Genomic DNA, 24,645 nt, shown 5'->3' with positions numbered 1-24,645 from the left:
CCGGAGCTGAATGAGTCTCTTTGTTTAACCAAAGTATCACACAGATGATTAAATCAGGGGAATTAGAAATCAGCCTCAGCTCTCAGCACACACACACACACACACGCACGCACGCACACACACACACACACACACACACACACACACGCATGCAGAAATGCAGAGGCATCTGAGATGTGCGCCGTCATGACGTTGGTTTCAGTCAGTCAGAATAAATCTGTTTAGAATTAAATACTAGCATAACGCAAAATCCGTTGTGTTGTTTATGGAAATCGGTCAAAACAAGCATGCTGCATTAATATCTATACAGCATGCAGGCAATATATTTCATACATAGACTGCTGCATTCTGCTGAAATACATGTAAAAACGTAATTATGGAACTGATTATTTATTTAGTATTTAAAAGTAAAAATTGAATTTACTGCGAATGAAGACATTTGCTGAATATTTTTTATAATCGCTGTGCTAGTGATAAATCACAGCCTACTTTCGTCAGTGCGCTGATCTAAACGTCAATGAAGACGAGGATGCGTTCGTACAGACTTTATTTAAAGTGAGGGAAGTTAGTCACTGCTCTCTTCTATGTACACTGATAAAGAAAAACAACACTTTTACCCACCACAAAATGACACAAGGTTTTCGACGTCAGAATAAAACGCTACTGATAAAAAATAACGAACAAAAAACAACAAATATAAATAATATTCTGTAATATATAACAAGAAAGCCGTTTGTTTGCCGTTTCTGAATAATACTAATAAAGAGGGCGAAAACTATAAAAGTACCAAAGGGAAGGAGTCGTCGGATAACTAAACGGAGCTTACGGTAACAAGCTGTATTTACCAAGAAGTACCGCAATGTTTTATATCTCATTAAAAACAAACAAAACCAAAAAAATTGGGCAGCGTTCTGAAATTTTCCACAAAAATACAAAACAGTGCTCTTTCAAAATTGCTCATTACATTGTCACATGGGCGTAAAAATATCCCTATAGGCTACCGGCTAATAAAGTTCGTGCCCTGAAGGTAGATAGATCTCCATCTAGTTTTTCAGCGATGGCGAACAGTAGCCGATGGACTGAGGCACTAGCGGTGTTATCTAAAAAAAAGACTTTTATTTACTGGAAACTCGTAGTTAGGCTAATTCCGACGAGTCCGAAACATTGCATTACAGGACTCTGCCTGCGTGTTTGGAGTAATAAGTAAAAACACATAATTATCGCGTCCTGGCACCGATATTTACACACGCTGAAAGTCATGGAACACAAATGTCATTAACAAACACTAGACAGTGGTGAAGACTTTTCAGTGTAGTTATGGCAACACAAACAACAAGAGTAACAACAATAGAAAAGATTACAACAACGAAAACACGTCATTATTTGTCGATAAAAACAATATGGCCTTATTTTGGTTAATAAAAAGAGATTATTCATTCATACAAATTAAAAAATAAAAACATGGACGTACAGATAGTAGGTGTTTGTTTTTGTGTATCTGAGTGAATTTACGTGGGTCGGTGTACGCTTCGAGGGTTACTGCCAAACCAAACAGAGTTCAGAAACTGCACCAATTTTTGTACTCTTTTGGTCTCAGAACTTTGGTAATATGTCTCGTGAAGGACCACTGGTGTCAAATTTCTTCCTCCTTTATTTCATCTGGCGTTGGGTGGATCTGTGTCGTTAACGAAGGTTTCATCAGCCTGAGGCGCGTGAGAATATGTTCCCTGCAGATCTCCACACACACACACACACACAAGTTCCTCTCAGATTTCCGTCTGTGTAGATTGTGGTGCAGGTGAGTGTTCGTCATGATTTCGAGTCACGCTTCTGTCGGACCCTTCAGCGACTGGATGCGGAAGCAGAGGGTCCCGTCACGGTCGGGATAGGGTGGTGTACACGGGCTGCTCCCAGTGCGTTGGGCTGTGCGACTGCGGCACGGAGCCGGGGTCCGGAATGGCGGTGTACAGGGGCCTCTGCGAAGGGCCCATGTAGGAGAAGGCGGAGTAGAGGCCGGAGGTCTGGCTAGAGTGGGCGTAGTACGAGCCGGACGCCTGGTGCTCGGCGTATTCGGCGAACTGCGCGCGGGACGCCAGCGAAGGGAAGGCGGCGCTGTAGTGTGGCAGGTAAGTGACGTGCGAGCCGCTCGCCGCAGCCGCCGCATCGCTCGAGAAGTGCGTCTCGCTCTTAATCTGCGTCTTCCCGCCATCCGATCCCAAGTGCTGCTGGGACGGCAGCTGCTGCTTGGAAAGCCAGGCGGTGGAGTGACCGCTAGCGGCTGCCAGGGCACTGGAGATGCCGTACGCGTAGGGTGAAGCCGAAGACCCGGCGCCGGTGCCACTCGACGACTGCGGGTGCCCGTTGGGCGGCAGGTACTGGTCGAACTCGTTCACGTCGAACGGCTCCATGTTGGCCATCACGTCATGGCTGATCTCACCAATGTCCACGTTTCCAAAATCAATGTGCGGCTTACCGCTGGCTGATGAGGAGGCGGAGCTTCCGTCCGCTCCCACCCCCAAGCCGCTCCTGGAGGCTCCACCCTCGCGCTTCCCCTCGCCCGATTTACCGCCCTGCAATTCCGTCTTAGGAGTGGTAGGGGGCGTCGGAGGGCTGTGGCTCTGACCTGAGGGAGCAAAACGATGCATCTTAAGTTTTGTTATCCCACATGGATTTGGACTGTACGACATCTATTGACTCGTGTTCTATGACGCGTTTTTATTGGTTTGTCAGTCAAAGTGGGTCGTAGCAGCAAAGACAATGTGCGACGCTGAATATCTGATACTGTCAGGAAGTCATCATAGGTTATCTTTTCGTAACAACAGGTGTCTTTGAACCTGGACCCTCACTCTACGACATAAGAGCACCGATTAGGAGCCACGATCATGAAATAACTATGATTGTTCGATGATGCCAATCTTTCATCTGGGACAGCCAAAAATTGTGTCTCTGGTGACGTTTGCGGTCAGTAAGTGTATTTGCATCCACACCAGTGAATGATAACTCTGCTTTTGTAGTTAGTTATCTTGCATTTGCACAATGTCAGCCCGCAGATATCCTCAGTAAACGTAGCGTAATCGGTCTCATCTCTAACGTAGTCGCTCTAGCGGAATAAAAACAATACGTAGTCTTTTCTATTGCAGCATCAGAGGAGGAAGACTAACTAACCCTGAATACCCGGAACCCATGTTTTATGATGCTCTGTTTGCTGCGCAATGTGTTCGCTTCACCACAGTGCCACCTGCTATTTTAAATTCGAATGAAGTCTGACGTAAGAAGCTGTCATTAGCAATAGCTGTCAGTATTTTATTGTTCATTAGCTGTAAAAAAAATCCAAAAGTAATTGTTCATGACTGAACACTGCTATTCTCTTAATTCGAAACGAAACAAATTCGAAATTCTCTTAATTGGGCCTTAACTCTTTAAATGTCTTTCCTGTCGCTTTACATCAATTTAATGCAATAGAGCTGAGTGTAGGCGGGTGTAGCTCACCTGTAGCGTGAGGGTGGTGTCCGTCGCCCAGTGGTGACCCTGCGGCCCCGCCATGCGCCACCTCCAGGTGCAGGCTTTTGTAATGCGATTGGCTGTGGCTGACCTCGCCCTCGGAGTGGGCGTCGGCCTCAGAGCTGGACCCCGGCTTGCCGTTCTTGCGTCGACGTGGCTGGTATTTGTACTCGGGATAATCTTTCTTATGCTGCTTCCTCAAACGCTCGGCTTCCTCGATAAACGGCCTCTTATCCGTCTCATTCAGCAGCCTGAAACACGCACAAGCAAAAAAATAATCTTTTTTATATTTTGCACGCTACAAAAGGCTCAGAGGGCAGGTACTATTACCTGGTTTCTATTCACCGTTGTTTTTTTATATGTGTACTACATATTTTTTACGTACAGTATGAAAAAGTAAGCGTCAAAACGCCGAAACTGGCTCAGATTTCTCCTCTGAGAGTTTAACACGAGCAGATGAGCAGGTTTTTTTGGTTTTTTTAATGTCTGATATTCCACCTGGTTTGATTCTCCACCTGTTATGCCATCATCTGTAGAGCGAGACGCTTTCATCCAGCCACTGCATCTATAAACCCAGCAGAACCAAACGCCCGCTCTCTCGTGAAAATAAACTATTTTAAAAAAACACACACTGTAATAGCCGAAGACGGCCTTCCAGCTCGGGTTAATAGCGCTGTTTACAGACCGCGGCCTGTGTGTGTGTGTGTGTGTGTGTGTGTGTGTGTGTGTTTTTGCTCTTTTCCGCAGCAGCTCCTGAAGGGATTTGTCCCTCTAATCTGGCATGTTGAAGGAATGATTATTCTGAGCTAAAGCCCCTGAGAAACTCCAAGCCAGAGGCCGAGTTAACAGCATGCAGTTAATACAAGGCTGGCAGTGAGGTGTCCATCAGATCCACAGCAGAACCTGGAAGAGCCTTTAAATCACAGCATCAATTATTAACTGATAGAATTACAGTAATGAATTCACGGCGGCTGTTTCTGGAGTGGTTTATGACAGGAGAGGGAGTTGATTTCATGCGGCCGGATGCATTGTTTTTTATCAGATACACAAAAGCAATAGGCAAAATTATGACACGTTTTTCTATTACGCCAAAAATCATTAGGTTCATGTTCCATGAAAATATCTGTGAATCCTACTGTGAACATATCATAATTTCATTTTTGATTTTGCATTGCTAAGGACCTAATTTGGACATATTTTTTGCACCATCATTTTCCAGTTGTATCTCCCCCAATATTGTTATTCCTAACCAACCAAATATCCCTGGAACCTGTATTATTATTCAATTGGACCCTTATGGCTGGTTTTGTGGTCCGGAGTCACATTTGGGTATTAATTACTATTGCTACTTTTTTTACATAATTACTTTTTCATACTCTTTGTCATCTCTAATGACGATTTTACAAGTGCTAAGCAAATGTGCCATATTAATAAATTTGCCTTTGGAGTGCTAAACAACACGATTTTGTTCGCTCAACACCACAGGCCTGTACAGAAGGCGACAGTCGAAGTGGTTTTTACTACACCTTAAAGGCGCTTCAGACGCTGACCGGAGCATATGAAAATACCATAACACCGTCTGGGTCGATTGTCGCTTCTTTTGCTCTCACCTCCAGAGTTTCCCGAGTGTTTTGCTGAGCTCGGCGTTGTGCAGGTGCGGGTATTGATCCGCCAGCTTCCTGCGCGCTGCCTGCGCCCACACCATGAACGCGTTCATCGGCCGCTTCACGTGAGGCTTGCTCTTGCTGCCCGAGTTCACGCGCACGGGCATGGGCACGAGCGTCCAGTCGTAGCCGTTGAGCACCTGACTGACCGCTTCGCGGATGCCGATGGGGAAGCGGTCGTCTTCTTCGTCGGACTTCACCGACACACCGGCGGAGACGCCGGGCGCATCATCACCGACGCCCGGCATCTGAGACGCCTGGCCGGGCAGAGGGGAGTCCGCCCCGCCGGGAGCACCGGACGAGTGTCCGGGGGACATGGAGTGACCGTCGTCCGAGACCCCGGGACTCATTTCCACCTCGGACATACTGTGCTCCTCCGCCGACATCGGTCCTCTCGCTCTGCGGCCACAGGTGTCTGCGGTAGGTCTAGTTTTTCCTCACAGGGCCTCTGTTTTTTAGGTTTATTGACTACAAACGATTTCTCTCTCGCTATAACAGTTGGCGATTTTTCTAATATCAAATATGTATTTCACGTCCTCCAAAGAACTTCAACACGCTTATTTTGTACACGTTCTTTCAGAATGAATCCATCCGCCGTCTCCCTCGGGATATAGATCTGCTGAAAAACCTGCAAAAACACACATGCAAAAGTATTTTTATAATTTTTTTGGTTGTCACACCACAAAGCAGGCTATTTCGTCTTAACAGCACACCTACATCACGGGGACTATTTGACTTCTGCATTGCGCGAGGAATATTTGCCCGTCAGAACGTGCTGGATGTCAAACGGACGTCTATTAAACGTCTTTGAGATGTTCATTTGTATGTTTGTAAAACCTACTTTTTAAAGACGTTTGCACACAGCAGACGTTTTCCAGATCTTTGACAGACATCTCGTGTAATAATATGAATATGGAGCTGTGACGGGATTTAACCGCGCCGTTCCCAACCCAAACGCCTCACGAACAAGATAAACCTGTTCAGGAAAAACTGTTACAAACACTGAGGCTTTGACTTTATTTAGAATTCGTCTTTTTTCCAGCAATCATACGGTGGCGTCAGTGTGTGAGTGTGTGTGTGTTATTTTAGCTTCACTTCTGCTAACAAGCTACTGTTGAAGGTTTGGCGGTTTGTTCAAGCTCCCGGGAGAGAAAGTGCTGGAATAATACCGGCTTCATTCCGCCTCGCTGCTGGATAAACACGGAGCGCCGCTGAATCGCTCAGTGTTTGTCGGAGAAAGCACAAGCGACGACTTATAACCAGCAGAAAAATACGGCGAGTCGTGGCAGCTTAGTGAAGACACGCGCGATCGTTACGAAAAACAGTTTATTCAGCTTCCGGTGAAGAATCGGCTTTTCTCGTGAACGCGACACAAAACTCTCACGCAAAGATGAACTTGAATTACTGTTCGATCGAATCTCGGACAACCATCCGACACCAGGGTTAATTAAGATCAGACACAGCCTCGCTTCTTCATTTAATATTAATTCGGCGGCATTTAATATTAACCCGCGTCGGGTTCGCGGGAATAAATACGTTTATGGATTAGCGTCTAAGTAGACCTTTCTTTGGGGCAAAAATATCTTATAACGCACCTCGCGAGACTTAATTAGTTTTTAGTAGCTAAGACAGGTATCGGTCCGTTTAAAGTACCTGCGCTTTTGGGGTTTTGCTCTATTTTTCGTTCAACTCGTTTCGTTGCGTCTGTTTTAAGAAGGACTTAAGTAAAAGTTTATTTGTTCAGATTTGATTCGCTTCATCTCGACGAGGCTCACACAGTACAGTAGGGCGGATCATCACGCCTGGTTTGGCAATAATTCGCCCCTAATTCATTCATGCCAAATCAACACTCTCCTAAACGGAACGGTTTTATTTAAACAAAACCGAACGTTTCGCGCGGATTTGAATAAATGGGTCTAAATGAATAGATTCCACTCATGAGACTAATTGTAGTGCTTTAATCCGAATACCGGTGCATGAAAACTTTTGTTTGTTTGTTTGTTTGTTTGTTTGCGAAAGGAATGCGACGATCTTAACATATCACATAGATTTCGTACCGTTTGTTTTTCTCCGTTCACATTAGAAAACTGCACCGGAGCGATTCGTTTCATCCATAACGCGTTTTTCAAAATACAGCCGCGGCAAATATATCCGGCTAAACGGCGTATTCTAAAAAAAACACATTTAAAAGTTATTTCTAATGCGTGCTTGCATTAATTAATCGTTTAAAAGGCGCTTTTCGCGGAGAGCGCGTGCGAAATCGTTTCGTCAAACACCGATTAAGCAACTTTTCCCATTAAGACAGATTAACGCGACACGTTCGCGCGAATCTCGAAACTTCTACCCCGTGACACCAACTTAGTTTTAAAGGGTTTAGAAAGAGCTCAGAAAGCTGCAGTATTTCACACCGTTAATCCAGAAAGACAAATAACCCCCCTGTCACCCAAAACCCAAACCTCATCAGGCAAAACCCGAATTCACATTTAAACGAGATGAAAGCGGCACACGTGTATTATTAACGTGTATATTTCTCGACGCGTCGCGTTCTCGCAGGTTCCCACACAGAGTAAGTGATAGAGAGAGAGAGGTAATAATGTCAAGCGTCTTACTGCACTGAAGCAGGTCGCCCGCCCAGCGCGAGAGTCCGTCGGTTCAGCCCCCTCGCTCGCGCTCTGAATGCCCGCTCTGTGTCGCGCGCCGGGGCTTAAAGAGCCTCGTTGTGTGAGGAGAGAGGAAAAAAAATCGGTGCGCGGAAAAAAAAAAAATCTCTTAAAGGAGCAGCGGACGCCCGTCGGGTCGCGCGCTGATTGGCTGCCGGGCGTCGCCCTGAAGCTTCCCCGCGGAGGGCGGCGATTTCTGCCGCGAATCAACGGCCGCCATCGCGCTTTTATTTGCGCGTGTGTTTAGATCGGTGTCGATGAATCTCGGCGTATTACGAATATTTATGCTCCTTCGGGCACTCTTAAAAAAATAAAGGTTCTCGTTTAGCATCTTAGTTGAAGAAGCTTTACCAGTGAGAAATTGTTCTTTCTAGAACTGTTCTGCGGGGAACCCGCTTTATTCTTAGACTGTCTCAACCTTTTATTTTACAGTGTTACAGTGCATTTATATATTTAAGTGTGTGTGTGGTTAGTGTCAGGATTAGGGTTCGTGCGTGTAATTACGCGTGATTTAATGTTTTAATGCACTAATTAGGCGGCATTCAACGCGTTTAACTAATATTAAATGAAGCGTGCGATAATCCTGTAGCGTTCCCCGTTTTGTGTTCAGGACCGTTCTAACGCTTTCGTTCGCAGGAAACCGGTTTCTGACGAAAGCCGCAAAAGGCTGCAAAATAAAGCGCGCATTTATAAACCCCCAAAACAGAAAAAGTCAATAAGTTAAAATCATTAAGTCTAATAATTAAACGAACAAGTGCTAAAATGCGCGAACGCTTGGAATAACGTCGCAATGAAAACAATCACGTTAAAGTAGTTATAAACAATTAGGCAGTAAATATACTATTATTATTATTATAATCATTATTATTAACCTGTTTTTGTTTTAGCTCCAAAAGTGACCAAATTACGCCGTGGCGCTGTTAAATGAGCTGCAACGCCGTTTTATGATTTTCTCAGACATGAAGCGACTTTCACGGGCGCTCGCCGGTGCCTCTCCACGGGGTCACGGGGGTTTTCGGGGGTTTCCGGGTGTTTCCGGTCACACCGGCGCGCTGCTGGCCTTCTTGCGCCGCGGGGCGAACCAGAGGAACCCGCCGCGCGCCACAGCGTCTTCTTTCAGAACTCGTTCGGTCTGTTTAGCGCGATAACCCGCGACTCGTAAGCCGCCTTTAAAGCGCATTTTTAAGCGCGCGCGGGCCTCCGGTCGTGACGCGCCGGAGCGGACCCGTGCAGCGTCGCGTCGCGCCGCGCGTTGGTGTCATAATTGCATCACATAAACACACAGAGAGCGCATTTAACGCGTTTAAACGGGAAATACGGGACGACGAGAAGAGACGGGCCAAACGCACACAAACACGCGCGCTGTTCTGGTCAACAATAACCTCTTGTATTTCCATCTCGAGCCGCCCCCCCCCTCCACCCAAGCCAAAAATCATTGCCTTTTTCATTATCCATGAATGTTGACTCTGATAAGGGGATCCTGGCCATGAGAGCATCTCTCTGTCTCGGTCTCCGGCGCTCTTTGCGTCCTTTGTTTTATCTCAGGTGAATTGTAATCATGTGATCAAACGAACACCCCCCTTCCATTACCCTCTTAAATGAAAAAATGAGGAACAAAAAGCAGTTCTGTGTATATAAAAAAAGAAAAGAAAAGAGAAAAGACGCGCGTCTGCCTTTAGAAGCGTCTTTCCTGCTCGTCGCTTGGCCGGTGCGCGCGTCTCTCGGCGGTGTGGATGTACCGGGGATCGCGCGGATCCGAGGCCCGCCGCACGCTTTGATGTGAGTTTCTCCCGCTCGCTCTTGGGAAGCTTGGGAACGGCGCGAGAGCAAGGTTTTCGGGGGACCGTCCGTCGCGCGCTTTGTCTTCCTGTCGCTTGAACGCTTTCTTTATTCGTTTATTTGGTTTAATTCGTGCACGTTATATGCTCGCGCTTTTTTTAAAAAATAAAAACGTACGCTAGCGCTAAAGATACGAATAATAACGCGTCGGGCATAAGTGAACGCTAGTGAATAAATAGCGGTGATATATAAATAATAATGCATAATGGTGCTAGTTCCGAAATTATTATTGCCATTGCGTTCTTTTATTCGTTTGAATTAAAATCAGTTAAACCCGCGCTGATTGATAATTAATATTCGCGCGCGCCTTCGCCTTTTTTGCGTTCTTTTTTGAACTTAAAGCAAAACGCTGATTATTTCCGTCTAATAAGGCGGTTCAGAACGATCCCGTTTGTGTCTCCAGCGCCACATTTAATTCTTAAACTAACTTACAGGGATAATCAAAATGATTATTTACTCATAAACCAGCGCATATTATCATCTCTCGTCGTTTTATGTTTTATTATGAGCTTTGAATCGAATTAAATGCGTTAAAATAAAGCTGAAATGATTCTGTTTCCCGGCAAGTTCGATTTTTTTTTAACGTTCTATAAATGTAAAATAATTGTAATTTTGAAGCAATATTGTCGGAAATGTTCGCTTCTTTATTAATAACGCGTTTTATTATTAATCCTCCCGCTGCCGTGGAATCAGCGCAAAGCCCCGTTAAACCCGATTCTTAACTAAAGCGTGTAGGGACTGAATCCGTATCAGTGCCGCAGTTAAAACCTCTCCATCAGCGGTTCCTTTAATGACAGGTCGAGCTGTTTTAGCGCGTTATTGTTCGTTCTGTCCGAAAACCACGTTCTCAGCAGATCTTGAACATCTCTGGCTGTTATTTACTGTCTGCTAGGGTTAATTGGATGATGAGTGTGTGTGTGTGTGTGAATATGTGTGTTTTAGTGCAGTCATGCCTCATGTGACAGTGATGCTGCCGCCGGTTGCCGTTGGAAACGGTCTCTGGGATGTTAAGGGGTCAAAAGGTCAATATGAGGACATGCGTGTCTCATGACTGACTTCGCACACACACACACACACACACACCTGATCGTACTGGCTCTGCGTTTCTGCCGGCTTCTGGCCTGACAGGAAGTGGAGCGAACAAAAGACGCGAGTGGGCGGAGTCTTTGTCATTTTCCCTCCGAGAACGAAAGGTTCTGGCCTTTTGTCCGCTTTAGTAAGGACTGCCGGGGAATTCCTGTGAGCGGCAGGAAAGGTCAGACGCTGCTGGAAGGATCTTGCGCGCCCCGGGTTCTCATCAGAGTTGGGTTCCTGTGGGGGCGGAGCCTCGGCCTCACCTGCTGGAGAACGTCACGGCCCAGCGAGACTCACCTGTGTGGGAGAAAGTCTCCGAGAAAGCGCTTTACTCAGCGCATCTTTAACATTAGTTTCATTTCAGATACTTTCGGAGGTTTTCTTCTATTCTGTGTGTGTCCTAGGCTTTATTAAAAACCATTTTCACTTTTAATTATCATATATATATATCTCAATAGCATGTTTATTAGGCGCATCTTTTTCGATCCACTCCAAGCATAAACGTACTCTTAAACGATCTCACTTACTATTAATAAGCAGCCAATTATGTCTTTATTGAGGCAACAGACGTAGTTAATAATTAGTTAAAATAAAGCGTGACCACACACACTTAAAAAACATTAAATATATATATTTTTGGAATATCTATGCTTATTCGTATTTATGGTTATGTTTTAAATCGGATGTTTTATCATTTATATGCAGCAGCAGAGGAACAGATATGTATTTATCTGCAGGCTTAATTAAAATCAACTTTTTTTTAAATGATGTTTTTGCTTTTTTGATAAGCAGCTGTAAAGAGGAATATATATATATATATATATATATATATATATATATATATATATAATTAAAAACCTTTTTATACTATTTTTCTTCTTCTAACAAACAGCTGCAAAAATGTAATAAAATACAGCATTAATTAGTTTCTTTGTTTATTGCAGGAATAATAAAAATTTTTTTAATTGAAATAGATACAGGTTTTTTTTATTTATTGTAAAGTGGGATACGCAGGTTTTATTTCAGCGTTCACGGGTTTGTTTCACCGTAGGCTCTGGTGACTGCTCGTGCGATCGAAGGCCGGCGCTGGATTTTAATTCTCCGTTTAAATGTGCTGAAAGAAACCGAAACGTGCGGGTCTGCAGGTGTTTAGGGGAAGGTGTTGGCGTGCGCACCTGCGCTCCGATGCTCAGGTGCGGAGACGCTCTTAGAAAAAGCGGGAGAGTCACTCGTTTCTGTCAGATACCGCCAGAATCACGTTCAGACCCGTGAAGCTCCTTTCAAACAGCGCGAAGGACATACACTAACTTTAATTCATCGTTCGGGCTGTTTTTGTTCCGGGACAGGAAGATTTCCCTCGTCAATCCCTCCATTCTGTACATTCCCCCGCTCTCCGCTGAATATTAATGATCAGAGCTCATTAACATGTCATCATCTTCAGAGGGTTAATAAAGTCTGGGGGTCCGTGACCCCTGCTGACCCCCTCTCTCTCTATTGCTCTCCCTCTCCACCCATCTTTTAATAAATCGATGCAGCTGCGTAACGCTTAAATGGGTCCCCGTCTCTGGGATGAATCCTGCTTTTGTGTCGTCTCTCTCTCTGCTGGTGGACGGGTGGCAGTGGTGTGGTGGGGGGCAAGATCTTGGACAGGATTCCTCTGCAGCTGGGGAAGAATGGACGGAGAGAGAGAGCATGAATGCCCCATTGTGTGCTCGCTTCATATCTGCACCGACTGCCTCCGCCAAGAGTCCAGTTACCCCAATTGTGTTGGAGAAACATCTAAAGGAAGCTGATATGGGGTTTCAGAGGGTTTAATGGGGGTTTGGGGTGGAGGAGGGCGAGGGAGCGAGAGAGGGAGGGAATTGGTTACCTGGTTTTCAGGTATGCGTAAATCCTTCTCCAGCGGCGTCCCGGCGAATGTTCCCAAAACGTTCTCTCCAATGTTGTTTGAGAAACGTTAATCGGTCCGTTAAAGCTCTGGTGACGTTCTCGTAGCGTTTTGAACAAAAAGTTGCCCGGACGCTAGCGCAAAAAAGTTGTACATCTCTGAAAGATGTTTCGGGACGTTCGGAGAATGTTTAAAAGTAGCGTTTCGCAAAACTGGGAAAATCTAATGTTCTTTTAGCATTGGTCAATTTTAGTAGAAGTCAATTAGTGTGGTCAATTTAAAAATATTCCGGAATAATGACGTACTTTTCATCGTTTTTAATAATGTATTTAAAAACATTATTCATATGAAACATTGTAGTTCGACTTGTTCTGAAATATTCAGAGAGCCGTGTAAAGTAAAATTCTTTTAACGTTTCAAAGGCATCGAATGGTTTGCTCCCGTAATATTTGCGTAACTAATAAAATTATGCATTTAAAAAAAAAAACGCGGGGCATATTGTCCTTAATATTCTTCTTGGAAAGTTAGCACAAAAACATTGTTTGAGGTGAGCGTTTTAGCTTGGAACATTTTTCTAGTTTTAAAAGTACAAAAGTTCTACATTTAAAAGTAGCATAACTTCCGAAATGGAATGTTCCCTTAGTAACCAAGAAACACCTTAAAAAAATTCAGAATGTAAACAAATAAGGTTTTTTTAACTTAATGGGAACATTACTAAAACATTCTTAGAACATTTCTAACTGAATTGGTTGCCAGGTTTTGTGTAAGTCCTGCTCAAGCTGGGAGGGAAGGTTTTGAACATGTTTCAGGAATAATGCTAATGACTACAGAATCTAAATGTTCTTTTTTTTTGCATATTGTTTGCTGAAAAGCTGCTCGCCAGAGAAACAACCCTAAAGGATGTGTGTGACAGAACAATTTTATGGTAAATATGGAATAAATAGTTCATCTGTGTAAGCCACTGTGAACCAGCGAGCATTGCTACACACTATTACTGGAGTATCTGACGTTACTGTCACATGACATCATTATGCGTCATGTGAGTGATATTATCATGGCGAAAATAAATCAAGTCATTTTGCTTTTGTTATTGAATTTGGCGTAAAAATGCTTAAATCGCAGAATGGAATAATGAGCCCATTTGCTGGGTAGGAAAACTGCAGCTGGTGTTTCTGCATTATTATTCACACTGGAAATACAGCATCAAGTCACATGTGACATGCACTCACTAGATACTCCAGAAACAAGAAGAGTGCCTTGTTAGTGGCCGAATGTAATATAGCATTACATTTGCATTGTTTATATGTGTCATGTTGATAGATTTATCTCAGAGCATGTGTGCTTTTAAAGAGCTCAAGGCCTGCACAACTGAGGACTGCTTAGAATGTTAGTCAAGCTTTTTTTGCTCTTAATTTAGTTCTTGTCTGTCAGTCACTACGAGTTATGTCATGACAACAGACTGGGGTCTTGCTTGGAGCCCTGATTAGCTCTGATTAAAAGAAAACGCCAATTAAATTTGGCAAGTGGTTTACTAATCCTGAGCTATTCCCCGTCACACGGGTATAAATAGGCGACAGGTGTTACCACTTGCCAGGATTTGCTTCGAGCCCAGTGTTGCATGTTGGCTATATTGGCACTTTCACTAGAAGAGAAAGCTGGAAAAGAAGCTTTTCGTGTGGTGGTAAGACGCGTCCCTGTTTGTTAATCGATTCACCTGGGAGTTTCACAAGAGAGCAGTTTCTGAACACGGTCGGCTCGCGTCTTTTTAAAGATGCTGTTCTGGCCGAGTCCTCTTGGGTGTGGTCGTTACCTGTCTTCCGACGATGGCCACGAGCGCTGTCTGCCGTGTCTGGGGATCTAGCATGTTTAGGATATGTGCAGGGAAGGGTTATGTGCTCATTGCGAGTCCGTGCCTCTGTCAGTCCTGTGATTGCGCCTCTCTCTCCTCAGGGGGAGTTTAGACGAGCCTTCAGCTGCCCCAGGCAGAGGACCACCTGCTGGCACTTTCGGTGATCTAAGAGTTACCGTGAGAGCCTCTCCGTCGGGTTTGTCCCCGCGGATCTCTCACACCTGACAAAGTGACTGTCTTGTGCGGCTCCCTGGTAATTCGTCTGATCCGCGTAACGGTGTTTTCGGCGTTTCAATTAATACTCTGCTGGAAGGTTAGATGTCGCTTACAGCATTGTGCTTTCATCAGCCGAGGGATAAGACTCAGCAGGACTGCCCCCTTCGGGCGCCACCTATGGCTCAACCTGGCAGAAATTAAGGACATCTAGAAGGTTTGCTTTTTTGACACCCCAATCTCTCAGACTGAGCTGTTCAGCAACACTATCGAGGACTTTGCCAGTAATTTAGGAATTATCGGCAGTACAAGGGCAGACAGAGGCAATTCAGGAAATCCTGCCCTACCTTGTTACTCCAGCTACCACCACCGCCTGAATACGTGCCAGCGGATCTCACCGCACCTTTCCGCAATCAGGTGGCGAACCTGCAAGCACTGCCCGGAGGAGGCAGATCTAGCCTTGATGTCGCTGTGTCCCTTAAGAGCCTTGTGCGTCTACGTGGACCGCACTCGGAACAGCAACTTCAGAAGCTCAGAGCAGCTCTTTGTTAATTACGGAGGTCAGCAGAAAGGGAAGGATGTCTCCAAGCAGAGGTTGGCCCACTTGATAGTGGACACCATCGCCTGGGCATACCATTCTCAAGGTGAGCTATGCCCCCTGGGCGTGAGGGTATGCCCACTTGGAGTGCTGCCTCCTCCCATGCGTTGCCTCTCTAGCAGGCAGGTAAGACTAGTCTGTGTCATGCTTGCTGTGCCATTTCCCCCTTACACACAGATGTGTGCGCCTTCTCTCCTGGTTGTGTTCCCTGGACAGCAAAACCTGGTTGAGAATCCTCCAACACCCCTTGCAGTCAGACTGGGTGGAGCACTCTGACGCCAGGCACAGTGTCAGTGTTAGCTGCCCAGATCCCCGATCAGCCCCTGCACTGGGCTAGGTGGACATATGGTTGATTCCCTGTAGGCAATTCCCCCGTATTTCCATGATAATATTCCCCTGCAGGTGAACTTGTGTTGGCAGATTACCTGTCTGTTTCAGCTGTCAGTCATTCCTCCCCTTCCATGGAAACAACCTGATACAGAGACCAATATGTAGCACTGCCCCTACTGGGTCAGTACTTGGTGTCTCCACATGTTACCTCCCTTCGGGCAGCATAGCGTCATTCTCCGGTAGGTTTGCTTCTCCTTCGTTCTGCCAAACTGTAACAACAAACAGGGAGATTGAAGCTATCGCTTGAAGAAACTATTTCTATCTTAGGATCAACGGTTTGGCTTCTCCAGCAGCAATGTACTCACCGTTGGTCAGCAAATTTGCTCTTGGGAAGGTTACGACCTTGCATAGCATTTGCCTGACACGCTGTTAACTGCCAACGTTTGTAGCGCTGTTGGTTGTGACGGGGTTCAGGTTGTGCTGTTTTCCATAGGACCCCAGTCTGTAGTCACGACGAAACCCGTAGTGACTGACAGATATATAACGTCTCGGTTAAGTACGTCACCCTCGTTCCATGATGGAGGGCCACAACGTCGAACCATCAGGCCAGGGACGGCCTCTCGGCTCCTCAGCAAATCCTGATGATTGGTTACACCTGTCGCTTATTTATACTCATGTTACGGAGAGTGGCTGTGTATTAGTTAACCACTTGTCAAATTTCATTGGTGTTTTCTCTTAATCAGAACTGATCAGGGCTCCAAGTAAGACCCCAGTCTGTCATCACGACATAACGTCTCCTTTCCCTCCATCAAAGAACGAGGGATACATACATAACAGAGACTGTTTCCACCCTCCTTCTGGTCCTACGCAAGCTGTTCTTTTTCTTTCTGCACTTTTAAGACGTCGGCATAAAAAAATTCTAATGCTGTATTTTCTGTCACGTTGATCCAAACGTGATTTTGTCACGTTTAGTCGAACATTCATTTTTTTGTACAAAATAATATCACAATACTTTGCTAACATAGTAGCTAAATGTTCTTCAGAAGTTCTCCTGTTCAATGTTTATGGCTCTGCAGCACATCAATGAGAAAACTCACTAAATCTTTGTTCAGTTTCTCAGGCCTTGTGTTTAATTAAAGTCACAGGTCTGAGATGAGAAACACACACCTGCAGACTCTCAGAGTTTGAAGTCAAATGTCTGGGTGGATTGTGTTCTGAAAGTTACAGCATAAAAGCAGGAAAGTTTGATTCGTCACGATGGCTGATGGCAACGCTTTACTCAATAAATTAGACTTTTGAGAGCTGAGATGTACTTTCCAGTGATTTTGATTCACAGCATTTGTGCTGCATTAAACATTGTGCAACTTTTGTGATGTTTACGTGACTGCAGGGCTGCCAAAAAATATATTTATTTATTTATTTACTTGAATTTATTTCACAAAACATGACCAAAACTATGTATTTGCTAAAGTACACTTTTTCTACATGTTTTTGGATCATTTTTCAATATTTTTGAACATACATTTGACAAAGAAACACAGCCAACAAATTTTTAAAAAACACTAACAAATATATAGAATATTTGTATATGAGCTATTTGCATAACTTGTAACACTGTAAACTCTGTAACGTGTAAATGATTCAGCAATAAGTTAATCATCTCAATAATAAAAACAAAATAGTTTAATCATTATTTATTTAGTTTTGATTTGTAGTTGACGTAAATAAGGCTGCTGTAAGACTGGAGATGTCTTACAGTATATAAACCTCAAACTCAATACATTTTCCTTTTTTTTTAATATTTCATTGAGCTTCATTGTTTACAACATATTGTATTCACACACACACACACACACACACACACACACACACGTATTCATAGCCAACATATATAACATACAAACAAAAGAGAAAAATTAGTACGATTCCACTTGATAGATTTGAATATGTTTTTGTGTGTGTGTGTGTGTGTGTGTGTGTGTGTGTTGTGCTGATGGATGGACAGATGAACAGACGGAGAGGGCAGGAATGAGATTTGTGGGTGAGTTTGAGTCACAGCTGATGAAATGCAGAAAATGATGCGGAAGAATTCAGACGACAAAGACTCTTTCAGTGCGTGTCTCTGGTTCTCAGGACGCTCTGGTGGAGCTCTCTCCCCTCGGGCCGCTACGGGCCTTGTGACTCTCTTCTTGATTTCTGAGGGTCACGCTGGATGGAGGAGCTCAAACTCTGGAGATCAGAGCATCTGATTCTCACGGCCTGGATCCTGCTGATTGATCTGTGATTGATCGGATCAGACTCCATCAAATCAGATCATTCTCACAGATTAATAAACTTCAGTGGGTTAACCTAGAGCTATGATAGAATTAAAAACATTGTTTGTAACAGATTTTCAAATACCCAAACACTTGATAACTCACCCAGCGTCTGTTGTTAGGGTGTTGTTGTGCAGTTTCTAGGGTTTTTTGAATAGTTGTGGTTGTTAGTGTGTTCTAGCTAGTTGATATGATGTTCTGGGGGGTTGCTAGGGTGTTTTTTGTAGTTGCCTGTCTATAGGGCTTTATAAGTGATTGTTAAGGTGTTAGTAGTTGTTAGGCATTCTGTGTGGTTTTTAAGGTGTTGCTAGTATTTGCATTCTGTTATTAAGGTGCTGTTATGGTTTTTGGGGTGGTATTAGTGGTTGTTATGGTGTTTGTAGTGGCCGTAAGGCATTCTGTGTGGTTGTTGGGTTGTTGTTAGTATTAATTAGGGTGTTGTTATTGTTTTTAAGGGTGCTCCGTGTAGTTGTTGGGGCATTTCTTCTGGTTGTTAGGGTCTTCTGTGTGATTGTTAGGGTGTTAATGGTTGTTAGGGTCCTCTGTGTGGTTGTTAAGGTGTTGTTATGGTGCTCTGTGTGGTTGTTAGCACATTTCTTCTGGTTATAAGGGTGCTCTGTGTGGTTGTTGGTGCATTTTCTCTAGTTGTTATGGTTTTCTGTGGTTGTTAGGGTGCTCTGTTTGTGTTGTAAGTGGTTGTTAGGGTCCTCTGCGTGGTTGTTAGGGAGTTAGTGGTTGTTAGGGTGCTCTGTGTGGTTGTTAGGGTGTTGTTAGTGGTTGTTAGGGTCCTCTGTGCGGTTGTTAGGGTGTTGTTAGTGGTTGTTAGAGTGCTCTGTGTGTGTTATTAGTGGTTGTTAGGGTCCAGTGTGTGGTTGTTAGAGTGTTGTTAGTGGTTGTTAGGGTCCTCTGTGTGGTTGTTAGGGAGTTGTTAGTGGTTGTTAGGGTGCTCTGTGTGGTTGTTAGGGTGTTGTTATTGGTTGTTAGGGTCCTCTGTGTGGTTGTTAGGGTGTTGTTAGTGGTTGTTAAGGTGCTCTGTGTGGTTGTAAGGGTGCTCTGTCTGGTTGTTGGGGCATTTTTTCAGGTTGTTTTGGTGTTCTGCGGTTGCTAGGGTGCTCGGTTTGGTTGTTAAGGTGATGTTAGGGGTTGTTAGGGGATTCTGTTGAGTTGTTAGTTGTTTTCTGACTGTCTGACTGCAGTCTCGTGTCTCAGTGATCTTCTGCTCTGAGGATGTGCTTCAGGCTGCTCCTTCAGCTTCTGTGGGGTTTTCCACCTGTTTTCTGATGAAAACGCCGGGTCTGATTACTCAGTGAGGCAGCGGCGCACACATGATCTGAGGAATTCTCGAGCACAAACACAGCTTTAATGCTGACTCTTCTCTAGTCATGATTGCCTGAGTTAACTGCTCCTAATGAATCTTTAAAGAACTTTTAAAGCTGCGCTGGTGAAGATCACTGATCACCATCAAACACATCATGGACGGCTCTCAAACGCTCATGATGGTCACGTGACCTCATACACATTTCACCAATACTGCAGCAGACTGTATGTTTCAGAGTAAATCTAGTAACCTGAGCTGTGATTTTCAGAGCATCCAGAAGGTCTCAGATTCAGTCCAACTGCGTCCTTCAGACAAACAGGTGTTCTTTGTGCTCCTCATTTACAGATGAGTAAACACCAACAACAAAAAACCCAGCTTTAGTTTTAATTCTAATTTTTCGTTGTGATCCTCTGCTTGTTGGTTTGGCTACACGTTTTATTCTCTGAATGAGTGTCACATGTTTGACAGAGTGGGTCTGACTAACTAGAATGAGCCTGTAATCGCTGCTTTATCTCTCCATCATCAGAGAGTCCTGTCCGAAGTGATTTGAGTTTGATGGATGTTTCGGTCTGGTCTAAAGACAGAGCTAACAAGGACACATTCTACCATTATTTCTCAATGTTTTAAAAGTCTTTCTTCATCTAAGAATGTTAGTAGAACATTCCATTTTATTATTTTGCAAACAAACGTTACTTTTGAATGTTCTCTGAAAGTTCCGAAACAAGTAGCAACATTCTCTTTAAGAACCTTTTTTGAGAACTTTGAACGAACGTTCTATGAATGTTCTGGACCTTTGTTTGTAACTTTGCCAGAATGTTTTGAGAACATTAGTAAAGACCATAACTCTGAAAGAACGTTTGTAAGTTAACGTTATTGGAAGAAGGTTTGTTCATAACTTCCGAGACAACATTCAACAAAGTTTAGATAGATGTTTACACTATTTGCGGAGCTTCATCCGAGAACTTGTTTCTGCTGAAATGTTGAGTTCGTATTGAGTTTGGATTGATATATTGGCAGTTTGAGAGAAGAAAGATCTCATTAGTGTCTTGTTTTGTTCTCAAGGCTGTTGCATGATGATCTGATGCATATAGTGTGTGTGTGTGTGTGTGTGTGTGTGTGTGTGTGTGTGTGTGTGTGTTCGCAGCAGATGTTGTCCTGCGGTTTGAGGAAGACTCTGAAGGGCCGTGAGGAAGAGTGTGAGGCTGTAAAGACTGACTGACTTTCCAATCATGTGTTTTTCTGGGAACATTGAATTACAGCGGTGGGGGGCGGAGATGAACGAATGAAAGGAGCCGTTGTTACTGACGGGATGGACAGATGAAAGAGAGAGAAGGAGAGAGAGATGAAAGACAGAGAGGATGAGAAATCACTGTGACAAACACACACACACACACACACACACACACACACACACACACACACACACACGACGTCAGAGGCTCATAACAAACTGGTTTGCTGCTGTAGAATGTGTTGTTTGGGATCCAGCGCACTTGCAGTGAACTTCGAAGTAGATTTTAGAATTTCTCCATCAATTAAAATATTATTAAACGCAATATGCGTATTAAAAGGCATCCGGTGTGTTTTAAGGAGTTTCACGGCTCCTTCTTAACTTTTTAAAACATTTTAAATCTTCGCGGCAACGTAAAAGCTTCACGCTAAAGTACTTTTAATCGCTAAGTTTTAATTTAGTTTCGTCTTTTGTCGTGTTTTAATAAAGCACTCTTATTTTGATGTGTTGATTAACGAACTAAAGCACATGCAAATATGATCATTCTGTCTCTAGTGCTTTCTGATCAGTAAAATGTATAATATATTAAGACATTAAATTGCAGATTCATCACAGCAAATGTTTAATTGCAAATATAATTAAATTGCATATATATATATTAATGACGTGCTATGAGAATGAGAATGCATTATAGTTTAAACTCATTTAATTCAGTGCTTTGGACAAATTTTAGTAGTCTATAATCTCGATGTATTAAGTGCACGGTTTTCTCGGTCTTCTGTGAAGACTTGGTGTGTTTTAGCGGACTGAGGTGGTCTAGACCAGCACTAAACCAGCGTGTAAATGTCCTTCGGTGGCTTTATTTCATATCTCTAGATTGGCCGTGATACACGATCGCAGGCCGCTTGCGTCTCCAACGCTGATCTTTAACCCTCCGAAGCACTGACGCTCAACCAGATCTGCGTCACACACACACATACATGCGTCAGATGCTTTGTCATGATGTGTGTGTGTGTGTGTGTGTGTGTGTTTAGTTTGATGGAGCTCCAGCGACACAAAGAATCTCCTCATAACAGACAGAAAAACAAACGCTTCTCGTTTCTGTCCTTCGGCCGTTCTTCATGTGTGATGCTGGACTCATAATGAGCTGAGATTACCTTCAGCAGCAGATATTCCTCTCGTTTTGTAGGAAGTACATTGAAATGAAGTCAGTTTATCCTTGAAATAAATATAAATATCTCTCTGTGAGGTCAGAAAAATCTTTTTCACCCTCATTGGTAAAACTAAATTTATATATATATATATATATATATATATATATATATATATATATATATATATAATTCCTTCACAGGAACCTTTGTCACTTTCTTTCTTTATTTCTTCTTTCTTCCCTTTCTAGCTTGTACTCATTTGAAGAATCTTGCTAAATCTCTTTATATGTTCTCCATTTGTAAGTCACTTTGGATAAAAGCGCCTGTAAAATGACTAAATGTAAAAATAATTTAGTGTAGATATTTCTTCTTTCTGTTTTATCACAGTTAATTAAAACTAAAACCATGAAAAAGTTACCTGAAATATATATATATATATATATATATATATATATATATATATATATATATATATATATATAATTTATTTATTTATTTTTTTAACATTTAAAAAAATTTAATAAAAACTTTATAAAATGGAGAGAGAGAGGAGAAAGGGTAAAAAGTATCCTCTTAAATTTACAGTAAATATAATACAAACATAAATATCAACTAAATGCCAGCTTAAAAGCATTCTGTTCAGTAAGGCATTTAATACGATGCATAGTTTTTACTTTTTAAAAACCATGCATTATGCGATCTAAACAGATTTTACTGTATATAGTAACTTAACCACTTCACAGATTTTTACTGTAGCTTTTTTGCAGTCTTTTTTCTGTTCGAAGCACAATAATGCTATCGCTACTAATAAGCTTTGTTTAAAAAAAATACAAAATTCAAAAAATATGCATAAAATATAAAAATTCAAAACACCAAAAACAAAAGACTATAATATGGGTAAACTAGTGTTGTAAAAGTGTTCAGCTCAAAAGCATTCAGCTGGAGTTTAATGGAGTTTCTGCTTTAAAGCATGTGTCCACACCAATCACAGAAAGGGTTTTTTACTGTACTTGCAGTGTTTGCCGGCAGGAGGCGCCGGTGACTTTAATTAACGCTTGTACCGTAATTAAATAAACCGATGCGTTTAGTAAAAGCAAGCGTTTGGAGTGAAACGGCTGAACCCAGAGATGTTGAAGCCGTTGGAGAGTCAGACAGGAAGCAGGGTCTGTGAGAATGAAGCAGCGCAGGGGTCCGTGAACGCTGACAATGAGCCTCTGTTACTGACCCACACAATACAGCACTATCAGGTTCATCACTCTCTCTCTCTCTCTCTCTCTCTCTCTCTCTCTGTCTCTCTCTGTCTCTCTCTCTCTCTCTCTCTCTCTCTCTCTCTCTCTCTCTCTCTCTCTCTCTCTCTCTCTCTGTCTCTCTCTCTCTCTCTCTCTCTCTCTCTCTCTCTCTCTCTCTGTCTCTCTCTCTCTCTCTCTCTCTCTCTCTCTCTCTCTCTCTCTCTCTCTGTCTCTCTCTCTGTCTCTGTCTCTCTCTCTGTCTCTCTCTCTCTCTCTCTCTCTCTCTCTCTCTCTCTCTCTCTCTCTCTCTCTCTCTCTCTCTCTCTCTGTCTCTCTCTGTCTCTCTCTCTCTCTCTCTCTCTCTGTCTCTCTCTCTGTCTCTCTGTCTCTCTCTGTCTCTCTCTCTCTCTCTCTCTCTCTCTCTCTCTCTCTCTCTCTCTCTCTCTCTCTCTCTCTCTCTCTCTCTCTCTCTCTCTCTCTCTCTCTCTCTCTCTCTCTCTCTCTCTCTCTCTGTCTCTCTCTCTCTCTGTCTCTCTCTCTCTCTCTCTCTCTCTCTCTCTCTCTCTCTCTCTCTCTCTCTCTCTCTCTCTCTCTCTCTCTGTCTCTCTCTCTCTCTCTCTCTCTCTCTCTCTCTCTCTCTCTCTCTCTCTCTCTCTCTCTCTCTCTCTCTCTCTCTGTCTCTCTCTCTCTCTCTCTCTCTCTCTCTCTCTCTCTCTCTCTCTCTCTCTCTCTCTCTCTCTCTCTCTCTCTCTCTCTCTCTCTCTCTCTCTCTCTCTCTCTCTCTCTCTCTCTCTCTCTCTCTCTCTCTCTCTGTCTCTCTCTCTCTCTCTCTCTCTCTCTCTCTCTCTCTCTCTCTCTCTCTCTCTCTCTCTCTCTCTCTCTCTCTCTCTCTCTCTCTCTCTCTCTCTCTCTCTCTCTCTCTCTCTCTCTCTCTCTCTCTCTCTCTCTCTCTCTCTCTCTCTCTCTCTCTCTCTCTCTCTCTCTCTCTCTCTCTCTCTCTCTCTCTCTCTCTCTCTCTGTCTCTCTCTCTCTCTCTCTCTCTCTCTCTCTCTCTCTCTCTCTCTCTCTCTCTCTCTCTCTCTCTCTCTCTCTCTCTCTCTCTCTCTCTCTCTCTCTCTCTCTCTCTCTCTCTCTCTCTCTCTCTCTCTCTCTCTCTCTCTCTCTCTCTCTCTCTGTCTCTCTCTCTCTCTGTCTCTCTCTGTCTCTCTCTCTCTCTCTCTCTCTGTCTCTGTCTCTCTCTCTCTCTCTCTCTCTCTCTCTCTCTCTCTCTCTCTCTCTCTCTCTGTCTCTCTCTCTCTCTCTCTCTCTCTCTCTCTCTCTCTCTCTCTCTCTCTCTCTCTCTCTCTCTCTCTCTCTCTCTCTCTCTCTCTCTCTCTCTCTCTCTCTCTCTCTGTCTCTCTCTGTCTCTCTCTCTCTCTCTCTCTCTCTCTCTCTCTCTCTCTCTCTCTCTCTCTCTCTCTCTCTCTCTCTCTCTCTCTCTCTCTCTCTCTCTCTCTCTCTCTCTCTCTCTCTCTCTCTCTCTCTCTCTCTCTGTCTCTCTCTCTCTCTCTGTCTCTCTCTCTCTCTCTCTCTCTCTCTCTCTCTCTCTCTCTCTCTCTCTCTCTCTCTCTCTCTCTCTCTCTCTCTCTCTCTCTCTCTCTCTCTCTCTCTCTCTCTCTCTCTCTCTCTCTCTCTCTCTCTCTCTCTCTCTCTCTCTCTCTCTCTCTCTCTCTCTCTCTCTCTCTCTCTCTCTCTCTCTCTCTCTCTCTCTCTCTCTCTCTCTCTCTCTCTCTCTCTCTCTCT

The 24,645-nt window shown here is 43.7% G+C and overlaps 1 protein-coding gene across 1 annotated transcript; it reads right to left on the bottom strand.

The window, feature by feature from the left end:
* Window positions 1-530: 530 nt before the first annotated feature.
* Window positions 531-7,927, bottom strand: sox10 (SRY-box transcription factor 10). The gene is made up of 4 exons (XM_043226863.1): window positions 7,775-7,927; window positions 5,112-5,793; window positions 3,490-3,752; window positions 531-2,623 (listed from the first exon to the last, which is right to left on the bottom strand). Exons 2-4 carry the CDS (start codon window positions 5,549-5,551, stop codon window positions 1,875-1,877), a joined length of 1,452 nt encoding a protein of 483 aa, XP_043082798.1. The 5' UTR covers window positions 5,552-5,793; window positions 7,775-7,927; the 3' UTR covers window positions 531-1,874.
* Between the last annotated feature and the right edge of the window lie 16,718 nt (window positions 7,928-24,645).

This window comes from Puntigrus tetrazona, chromosome 3 (genome assembly GCF_018831695.1).
Source record: "Puntigrus tetrazona isolate hp1 chromosome 3, ASM1883169v1, whole genome shotgun sequence".
NCBI classification, from domain to species: Eukaryota; Metazoa; Chordata; class Actinopteri; order Cypriniformes; family Cyprinidae; genus Puntigrus; species Puntigrus tetrazona.
Note: the sequence above shows the minus strand (reverse complement) of the source record. Positions and strands in the feature narration are given on the sequence as shown.

Bases quoted from the DNA above. Each gene is read 5' to 3' on its own strand.
- sox10 (XM_043226863.1), bottom strand. From the start codon at position 5,551: ATGTCGGCGGAGGAGCACAGTATGTCCGAGGTGGAAATGAGTCCCGGG. The intron at 3,753-5,111 runs GTGAGAGCAAAA...TGCGTGTTTCAG, and splicing joins ACACTCGGGAAACTCTGGAG to GCTGCTGAATGAGACGGATA. The intron at 2,624-3,489 runs GTGAGCTACACC...TTGCTCCCTCAG, and splicing joins ACACCACCCTCACGCTACAG to GTCAGAGCCACAGCCCTCCG.